This window comes from Myotis brandtii, unplaced genomic scaffold (genome assembly GCF_000412655.1).
Source record: "Myotis brandtii unplaced genomic scaffold, ASM41265v1 scaffold187, whole genome shotgun sequence".
Lineage (NCBI taxonomy): Eukaryota > Metazoa > Chordata > Mammalia > Chiroptera > Vespertilionidae > Myotis > Myotis brandtii.
Window position 1 is genome coordinate 2,601,708 of NW_005356944.1, and position 10,488 is coordinate 2,612,195.

At 41.4% G+C, this 10,488-nt stretch overlaps 1 protein-coding gene across 5 annotated transcripts in view; it reads left to right on the top strand.

Moving 5' to 3' along the window:
• KDM2A (lysine (K)-specific demethylase 2A) overlaps window positions 1-10,488 on the top strand; it is an 83,586-nt gene that overhangs the window by 31,012 nt on the left and 42,086 nt on the right. For all 5 annotated transcript variants that reach the window (XM_005864319.2, XM_005864317.2, XM_005864320.2 and 2 more), the window contains 3 exons: window positions 3,348-3,486; window positions 4,649-4,727; window positions 5,598-5,644. In XM_005864319.2, coding sequence (XP_005864381.1) covers window positions 3,357-3,486; window positions 4,649-4,727; window positions 5,598-5,644 — 256 coding nt within the window. In that variant the 5' untranslated portion in view covers window positions 3,348-3,356. The remainder of the gene's footprint in view (window positions 1-3,347; window positions 3,487-4,648; window positions 4,728-5,597; window positions 5,645-10,488) is intronic.

The window sequence follows — 10,488 nt, forward strand, 5'->3', positions numbered from 1 at the left end:
GATGTTGGTACGTTTGAAGTTGTCCCAGAGGCTCCTTACACTATCTTCATATTTTTGGATTCTTTTTTCTTTTTGTTTTTCCGGTTGGGTGATTTTTGCATCTTCGTATTTTATATCTTTGACTTGATTCTTGCGATCCTCTTGTCTGCTGTTGGAACTCTGTAGAATATTCTTTATTTCAGTCAATGTATGCTTAATTTCTAGTTGGTCCTTGTTCATATCCTTGAGGGTCTCACTAGATTTCTTGAGGGTCTCACTAAATTTATCGGTGGTTTCTAGAAAATTCTTGAAAAACCTTAGAAGAGTGGTTTTGAACTCTATATCCAGTAGTTTGCTTTCCTCCATTTCTGTCATTTGTGATCTGTTTCTTTGTCTCCGCATTTTTTATGCTTCCCTGTGTTGATAGAGTGGCTTTCTGTGCTAGGTGTCCTATAGGGCCCAGTGGCTCAGCCTCCCCAATTACCTGAGGTGGACACTCTTGGTGCACCCCTTTGTGGGCTTTGTGCACAGTCTTGTTGTAGTTAAGCCTTGATTGTTGTAGGTATCACTGGGAGGAATTGACCTCCAGGCCAATTGGCTGTGAGAATCAGCTGTGTCTACAGTGGGAGAACTTCTGTGCTGGAGACACCCTTCTGGGGCAAGACTTGCTTCAGTGGAGCTTTGGTGCTCACTGAGTCTGCCCCCGAGTGTGGGTTTGATCCCCAATTGGAGTGCATATGGGAGGCAACTGATCAATGTTTCTCTTTCACATCGGTGTTTTTCTCTCTCTTTCTCTCTCTCTCAAATCAATTTAAATAAAACTTTTTAAAAAAAGAGTTTTAAAAAGAAAGAAAATGGGGGGAAACCTAATTAATCTAAGTTTCCCTTAGAAAACTCTTTCAAGTGAAATGTAATTGTTCCAATAAATGCTGAATGATTATTATAGAAACCACATGGATTATCATATGATCTATAATAATAAAAGCATATTATGCTAATTACACCAGACAGCCGAATGACCTTCTGGATATCATTCCAGATGTCCGTCTGGACGAAGCTGCTGTGGCAGGGGCCAAGGCAGAGGTGTGGTTAGGGGTGATCAGGCAGGCAGGTGAGCAGTTAGGGGCAATTAGGCAGGCAGGAGAGTGGTTAGGGGCGATCAGGCAGGCAGGCCAGTGGTTACGGGTAATGAGGCAGGCAGGCAGAGGGGTTAGGGGTGATGAGGCAGTCATGCAGAGTGGTTAGGGGCGATCAGGCTGGTGAGCAGTTAGGAGCCAGCAGTCCCGGATTGCGAGAGGGATGTTCAGTTGCCAGTTTAGGCCCAATCCCGCAGGGATCTGGCAGTCGGACATCCCCTGAGGAGTCCTGGATTGCATTAGGGTGCAGGCGGGGCTGAGGGCCCCGCGTGCCGCCGCCCCCCCCACACACACACACAAATTTCGTGCACTGGGACTTAAATAATTATAAAGAAAATAAAACTGTCCATTAAGACAGTAATTAGGTAATATTTTTACAGTTAAAGTTAAGCAAAAGGTTTTAGAAATTCTTAGAATGGTTCACTTAAAAAACGAATTCAGCAGTTGTGTATTACGTAATTACAGGTTGTTGTTTTTCTGTGAAAACCACATACAATATTAAATATTGGTGTGTAATACTTAACTATATAGGCTGCTATACCAAAGGAAGATGCCTTTCTCAATAGCAAAATAACAGAAATGTAAAATTGCAGAGCATTGAAAGGAAGCCCACCATTATTCCCTTTGATTTAAATCAACTGTCAAGAAGAAATCTTTTTTTTCTATTTATTTAATATTGGCTAATAAAATTACAATTCTATAATATATGATCAAGAAGAAAAATCTTACTGGTCACTTCCTTTCTCTCTGTCTTCCCAGCCTCTGGCAACCACTAATCTACTTTCTATCTCTATGGATTTGCCTATTCTGGACATTTCATGTAAATAATATACAATATGTGGTCTTTTATGTTTGGCTTCTTTCATTTAATATAGTGTTTTCAAGATTCTTCTATGTTGTATTGTAGCACTTATCAATACTTCATTTATTTCTATGGCCAAATATTCCATTATGTAAGTACTAGAGGCCCGGTGCACGAAATTCATGCATGGAAAGGGTCCCTAAGTCTGGCCGGCAATCAGGGCCAATCAGAGCCTTCCTTCCCTTGGCTGCTGGCTGCCTGCTGGGGCCTTCCTTTGTTCCGCGCCGCCCCCTTGTGGTCAGCGCACGTCATAGCGAGCAATCCAACTCCTAGTCAGTCAAACTCCCAAGGGGATAATTTGCATATTAGGCTTTTATTATATAGGACATCACATTTTGTTAGCCCATTCATCATCGATTGAAATTTGGCTTGCTACCTTTTGGCTATTATGAATGTTGCCATGAACATTTGTGTACAAGTTTTTGTATGGACTTCATTTAAATTTTTTTATATCCTATATAATAAAAGGCTAATATGCAAATCAACCAAACGGCAGAATGACCGGTATACATACATACACACACACACACACACACACACACACACACACACACACACACACACCCCTCTCAGAGTAGAATTGCTAGAACTGTCGAACTGTTTTCTAAAGTGGTTGTACCATTTTAGATTGAATTCATCAATGTATGAGGGTTTCAATTTCTCCACATTCTTGCCAACACTTGTTATTGTCCATCTTTTTTATAATAGTCATCCTAGTGGGTGTGAAGTGGTATCTCATTGTGATTTTAATTTGCACTTCTCCTAATGACTAATGATATTGAGCATTTTCATGTGCTCATTGGCATTTGTATATCTTCTTTGGGAAGACATCTTTAAAGTAAATATTGGAGGTTACTGTTTAGGATGCTATTGTTTAGATTAACTTTATTCCTTTATCTGATGTTAGAGTTTTTGCTTCATTAATTAAAACGTTGTACTCTATTATTGAAGGTATTGTAAATACAGCTTTCCCCTGTGAAAAAATTATATCTTGTATCCTGGCCTGAAATGTTCATAAAGACAATTTGTTCCCCCTCTGATAAGCAGTGATTGACAAGTAAAATGTTTAGTAGACCCTTTTTGGTCAAATTTTTATTATAAATTTATATCTCTAGGCTGAAAGAGTTAGCAGAGGGAACATATCACAAATAAGGGACGCAGTAGCTCATTAAAACTTTGTTTTTTCCATACATTCTCAGAAAACACTCATCTTTCGTTAAGAGAAAGATCTTAAGGCAAGGAATACTAATGCTTGACATAGCAACTGAAGTTAAAAGTAGCACTTTGTCCATACGTGTAGGGAAAACTGACCACTTTTAGATAGGCATGAAAAATTACATGATTTCATCCTAATGTCCCTCTCTCCCCAGCGTGGTACCATGCGACGACGTTATGAAGATGATGGCATTTCAGATGATGAAATTGAAGGGAAGAGAACTTTTGACTTGGAAGAGAAACTTCACACCAACAAATATAATGCAAATTTTGTTACTTTTATGGAGGGAAAAGGTTAGTATTATTTTGATTCAGACCTATAGTCCCTTGATGTAGGAAGTTTAAATTCTGGGAACTGTAGTAAGCATCTATGCAGCCAGAATATACCTGTTGATGCTATGCAGCTATTTATCTTTATTTTCTTTTTTACACAGTACCACTCACACACTACCATCCCCAAATCCTCCCACCCTGTGAGTCATTTCTTTGCTATATTAGAAGAAGCAAGCATTTATTAGGGCAGGAATGTTGTTAGAATTTTTCTCTAAAAGTCTCTTCCTTCTTTTTCTCCCTTTCCTTGGTTTGGGTTTAATTATAAATCCTATACTATAATAAAAGCTTAATATGCAAATCAACTAAATGGCAGAACGACCGGTCGCCATGACACACACTGACCACCAGGGGGAAGACGCTCAACATAGGAGCTTCCCCTAGCCTGCAGGCCCCGACTGGCGGCAGCGGGGGGGCTGGGCCAGCGAGTGAGTGGCGCCAGGCCAGCCAAGGCGGGTGCCAGCAGGGGGCTCCTCAATCGCCCCACCAGTCACCCTGTAGATTGGCCCTGATTGCTGGCCAGGCCTAGGGGCCCTACCCATGCACAAATTTCGTGTACCAGGCCACTAGTAGTACAATAAAAGCCCTTTTATGCATATACCTCCCACCAAAACTGAGATGTGTGATTCCATGTGTACCATGCAGCTTTGCTCCTTGGGAAACCAACAGGAATGTAGTGGACAGAATTACAGTTTTTGGCTATTAGGAAGGATGATGTCCGGCTGGCGTGGCTCAATGATTGAGTGTCAACCTATGAACCAGGAGGTCCCAGTTCGATTTCCGGTCAGGGCACATGCCTGGATTGTGGGCTTGATCCCTATTGTGGGGCGTGCAGGAGGCAGGCAATAATGATTCTTTCTCAATATTGATGTTTCTGTCTCTCTCTCCCACTACCTTTCCTCTCTGAAATCAATTAAAATGTATATTTTTTTAAAAAGAGGAAGGATGACGATAATTTCTGCCTAGGACTTATGAGATGACTCGTTAATAGAGCTACCCCCTATTGATTAAATTTTTAATTTACCCTGGAAATACAGACTTAGCAAATCCCTGAATCCTGCTTCTCAGTTATCTTTTTCCAGCTATACCTCTTGCCATCCTAACAATTATTTTCCTTTGGTGACAGATTTTAATGTGGAGTATATCCAGCGGGGTGGCTTAAGAGACCCTCTGATTTTCAAGAATTCTGATGGACTTGGAATAAAGTAAGTGTTGTTGGCCTGATTGGATATGGTTGAGAAATGGCCATATTACACATAGAGCTATAGACAGTGCAGTATTGATAATATTTCTCATTTAGTTTTAAAAGGGTGTATATTTCTTTTTTTACAAATGATTGTTACAGGTAAATGAGAAAATAAAGTTGAGATAAGAAGAAAATCAAGTCATTTATATTTAAAATATATTTTCAGCTCAAATAAGAAAATTGACGTGTCTCGACTGGAGAGTTCTTAGTACTTTAAGAAAAAACTTCACACTGCTTAAGCCAGTGTGGCTAAGTTGGTTGGGCATCATGTTATGCACCAAAAGGTTGTTGGTTCAATTTCGGTCAGGGCATGTGCCTAGGTTGTGGGCTCAATCCCTGATAGGGTGTGTGCAAGAGGCAGCCAATGGATGTTTCACTCTCATATCAGTGTTTCTCTCTCTCCCCCTCTCCGTTTCTCCCTCTCTAAAAAAAAGCACACTGATTTTAAAAAATCAAATCAAATCGGCCTTGGGCATGCATAGCCCTCCTCCACATAAAAAAATCTTAAAACAAAAAAAAAATAGCTCAACTGGCGTGGCTCATTGGTTGAGCATTGATCTATGAACCAGGAAATCAAGGTATGTTTCCTGGTCAAGGCACATGCCCGGGTTGCAGGCTCCATCCCCAGTAGGGGGTGTGCAGGAGGCAGCCAATCAATGAATCTCTCTCATCATTGATGTTTCTATCTCTCTCCCTCTTTCTTCCTCTCTGAAATCAATAAAAACATATTTTTTTCTTAAAGTTAGAGTGTTAAAAAGAAAAGAAAAAACATCAACTAAAGAAGTTATGCTTCCCACTTAAGTTATGCTTATTGGTGTTTGTTTCATAGGATGCCAGATCCAGACTTCACTGTGAATGATGTCAAAATGTGTGTGGGTAAGTATTAAGCATGTGGCCTTTGTGTCTCTGAGGCAGAGATTTTACACTTAGGACTGAGTCTTAAATCTCTGAGATTTGAGAAGGTTTAGGAGCATTGAAGTATGTATTGGATTGAAGTAGTTTCTTGATTAGAAACTATAATTCAGCAACTAAGAATTTTCTCAGAGGGAGTTACTAAGTTGCTTTGTTTAGCACTCATTTGAGGTAAAACATTTGAACCCGATACTTCTTTCCTACCTGCCATTTTTATCTCTGTGCATCCCTCTCCCACTCCCCACCACTTTCTCTCCAGAAGATCTGCCTTCCAGGGCAACCTCCCCTGGAAAGTGAAATTTTATATCTATGAGCCAAGAATGAAGCTTCATTCATATTTGATTTTCTTTTTCCCCCCTAAAAGCAGTAGAGAAATTTCCAGGAAATTTTTACCAATGCTACATTTGTTAACTAGGCCAAGGTTTGAAACTTTGTAAACTGAGTAGATACATTAAAATTTTTCTTCATCAGTGACTGGTTAACTTAAGTCTTCAATCTGATTTATGTTTTAATTCTATTCAAAATTAGTAAAAAGAAAGCAAATTAAAACAATCTAGTTAAAGAAGAACACTTCCTATGGTCAATAAAGGTTCAGGTCCATTTTCTGCAGACCATTGCTGTTCAGTGAGACAGTACTGAATTCAGAGATGGTCACTCTCCTATACACGATAAGGCAGCAAAGTAGATTAAGATCTTTTAGAAAGGTTTCCAACAGGACATGAAACAAAAGTTTTTTGATGTTTTCCTTCTACCACTAAATTTCCTCTATGCTGAAGCTGCACTGGATGAAATCTCTTGCTTTGGAAATTAAGTATTGCAGTACTATCTCTTGGCCACTTGAGGGCCCTTTTTAGACAGCTGGATAAATTTCTGTTTATCCTACTAGGTCAGTGGTCGGCACACTGCGGCTCGCGAGCCACATGTGACTCTTTGGCCCCTTGAGTGTGGCTCTTCCACAAATACCACGTGCGCACGTACAGTGCTATTGAAACTTCGTGGTCCATGCTCAGAAGTCGGTTTTCGGCCTAGGCGAGTCTATTTTGAAGACGTACTGTTGATATTTGGCTCTGTTGACTAATGAGTTTGCCGACCACTGTAAAAGTCAAAGATAGCCCCAGTAGAGGAAAGTTCTCTCATTCCCTGTATTTTTTACTCCCTTGGTGGTTCTACATTAGATTCCACTTATCTGCCTGTCACTATGTATTTCCTAGTACCTAGCATATTCTCTGGAGTATGTAGGTACTCAGTAAACCTGTTGAGTAAAATGCTTTTCTGTTATACTCTTTTCAAAGTAGGGCTCTCTCAAGAGGCATCAGAAAGACCTACTTGAGTACTTATCAGCCCATCACTTGACTTCTTTTCCTAATGGACCTCCAGAGCAGTAATTCCTTAGATCAGTGGTTCTCAACCTTGGCTGCACATTAGAATCACCTGGGAAATCTTTTTAAAATCCTGATTTCTGGGCCTCATCCTCCAGAAATTCTGTTTCTTTGTTATAGGGTGGGGCCACAACATTAGTAACAAACAGAATTTCCGGAGGATGGGGCCCAGAAATCAGGATTTTAAAAAGATTTCCCAGGTGATTCTAATGTGCAGCCAAGGTTGAGAACCACTGCCTTAGATCTTTTAAGTTAATGGACCACCATAGCTTTTCTCTATGGGTCAAGCATTCTTATGGGTTTGTGGACCACAAATGACCTGTATCGGAATCACCTATGTTAAAAATATAAACTTCAGGATCTCATCATAGACTTATCCAAATGTAATGAGCTATGCAAATAAAAGGACTCATTCAGTCACTAGTCTCCTTTTGGATTTCTTATCGCTTTCTTACCATTTTTAAAATATTTATTGCTAATAATGATCTTTGGAAACTTTTAATAACCTTTTATTTTCCAAATAGACCTGTGAATAGTCACAGATGTCTTTGCTGTGATTTAAAATAAAGCTGTGATGCCCTGGCCATGTGGCTCAGTTAGTTGGAATGTCATCCCATACACCAAAAAGATTTTGGATTCGATTCCTGGTCAGGGCATATGGGAGGCATATGATGTTTCTTTCTCACATCGATGTTTCTCTCCCCCCACCCCCTTTCTCTTTCTCCCTTTCTCTCTCTCAAAAAATCAATAAAATCATATCCTTGAGTGAGGATTAAAAATAAAATAAAGCAGTGATTATATCTAATCTAATAGACCTGTGGTCAGCAAACTGCAGCTCGAGAGCCACATGCAGCTCTTTGGCCCCTTGAGTGTGGCTCTTCCACAAAATACCACGTGCGGGCGCGCACGTACAGTGCGATTGAAACTTCGTGGCCCATGCGCAGAAGTCAGTTTTCGGCCTGGGCGAGTCTATTTTGAAGAAGTACTGTTGATATTTGGCTCTGTTGACTAATGAGTTTGCCGACCACTGGAATAGACTTTCAGAAATTTCAACTGTTACCTAACTTTATGTCCAGGTTGTTTGAAGTCTAGGTGGTTGGGTTTTTGTTTTTGTTTTGGGTTTTATAACTTAATGTATTTTAGTAGCAGACTTATAGGAACAGCATAGAAGACAGACATTAAAAATGTGTACTTGCAGCCCTAACCGGTTTGGCTCAGTGGATAGAGCATCGGCCTGCGGACTCAAGGGTCCCAGGTTCGATTCTGGTCAAGGGCATGTACCTTGGTTGCGGGCACATCCCGCTGATTGATGTTTCTTATCGATGTTTCTAACTCTCTATCCCTCTCCCTTCCTCTCTGTAAAAAATCAATAAAATATATTTTAAAAAAATATGTACTTGCATGTGAGACAACTCAGAAAGTATAGTGAATGGATGGAATCTACTGTGTGACAAAAGTGCTACAAACACCATTGAGTTCCATCAGTAAGAAATTTACTTGTTTCTTTAAAAAATCCAAATGCTGACATTGTTCAGAAAATTTGAACAGGTTTATTTATAATTGTTATAAAGTTGAACTGCTGAAACTTGTTTACTGAAACATTTTGATTTGCATGAATGCTTTGTATCCCTGCATTTATATTTTAAAAATTCACAAATGAAATTGGAAAAACTGCCAAAACTGATTTCTGTCCCTTCTTCCACTCGCAATCATATACTTAAGAGGATAGTTGGGGGCGGTCTTCTCTTGGATAACTAACGATTGTCAAAATGCAATGAACAGACTATTAGTGATTACAAGAATCCATTATCACTACCAGTATATGTACTATGGCTTAATCCAGTCTTCTTTTATACTTAAGTGGAATGTTACATCTCTAGTATCAGTTCATGTCCCTAAAAGAAGAAAATCATTCTATGGTGTAAAAATTATGTGATGGATATATTGGTTAAGAGTATGGACTCGGGCAGAACTGTCCAGGTTTAAATCCCAACTCTACTAATTACTAGCTGTGTAACCTTAGACAATGTTACTTAAGTGTAAAGTGCTTAAAACATAGTATGTGCTCAATTAATGTTAGCTATTACTATGTCATTTTTAAAAATCTTCATCTGAGGATATTTTCCCATTGATTTTTAGAGAGAGTGGAAGAGAGAGGGAAAGGCAAAAAGAAATATCGATGTGAGAGAAACACATCGATTGGTTGCTTCCTGCTCAAGCCCCGACCAGGGCCTGGGCCGGGGAGGAGCCTGCAACTGAGGTAGGTGCCCTTGATCGGAATCGAACCCAGAACCCTTTGGTCCATAGGGCTAGGGCACTATGCCATTATTTTATCTAAGTGCTCTGGTACGTACACAGAGTACTAAGTGCTCTGGTGGCATTAACAGTGGAACTGCTTTTGCTTTGATTTACATTCTTGAAGGAAAACAGTCACTTTTTAATTAGAGGCCTGGTGCACAAATTTGTGCATGGGGCCGATCAGGGCCAGGCCGGTGGGGGGTAGGGGCCACGGGAAGTTAGCCGGTCAGCCCCACCCCTGATCGAAGTGGGGGGGGCTGGGCAGGTCGGAGGGGGTTCTGCAGGAGGTTGGTCGGCTGGCCCCGCCCCCGATCAGGCTGGTTGGCCTGCCGCAATGGGCGTCATAGTGACCGGTCGTTCCGGCTGTTCCAGCGTTCCAGTGGCTGGCTTTTTATTTTATTTTATTTATTTATTTTTTAAATATATTTTTATTGATTTCAGAGAGGAAGTGGGAGGGAGAGAGAGATAGAAACATCAATGATGAGAGAGAATCATTGACCGGCTACCTCCCACACACCCTCCATTGGTAATTGAGCCCGAAACCTGGGCATATGCCCTTAGCCAGAATCGAACCTGGGATCCTTCAGTCTGCAGACTGATGCTCTATCCACTGAGCCAAACCAGCTAGGGCTGGCTTTTTATATATATAGTAGAGGCCTGGTGCATGAAAGCATTGCACGACATTTGTGCACGAAAGCAGTGCACGACATTCGTGCACTGGTCAGGGGTGGGGTTCCTTAGCCCAGTCTGCGTCCTCTCATAGTCCAGGACCCCTCGGGGGATGTCTGACTGCCGGCTTAGGCCCACTCGCTGCCACCACCACTGTGCTTGCCAGCTGTGAGTCCGGCTTCTGGCTGAGCAGTGCTCCCCCTGTGGGAGCACACTGACCACCAGGGGGCACCTTCTGCATTCAACATCTGCCCCCTGGTGGTCAGTGTGCATCATAGCAACCAATTGTCCCGCCGTTTGGTCAGTTTGCATATTAGGGTTTTATTATATAGGACTAGGGGCCCAGTGCACGAATTCGTGCACCCTGAAAGGAACTGTGGGCTGCAAGGCTGCAGTAGGCATAGGGGCGGGTCTTGGCCCATCCTCCGCGCCCCAGCCTGGCCCCTCCCGCCGCAGCCCACC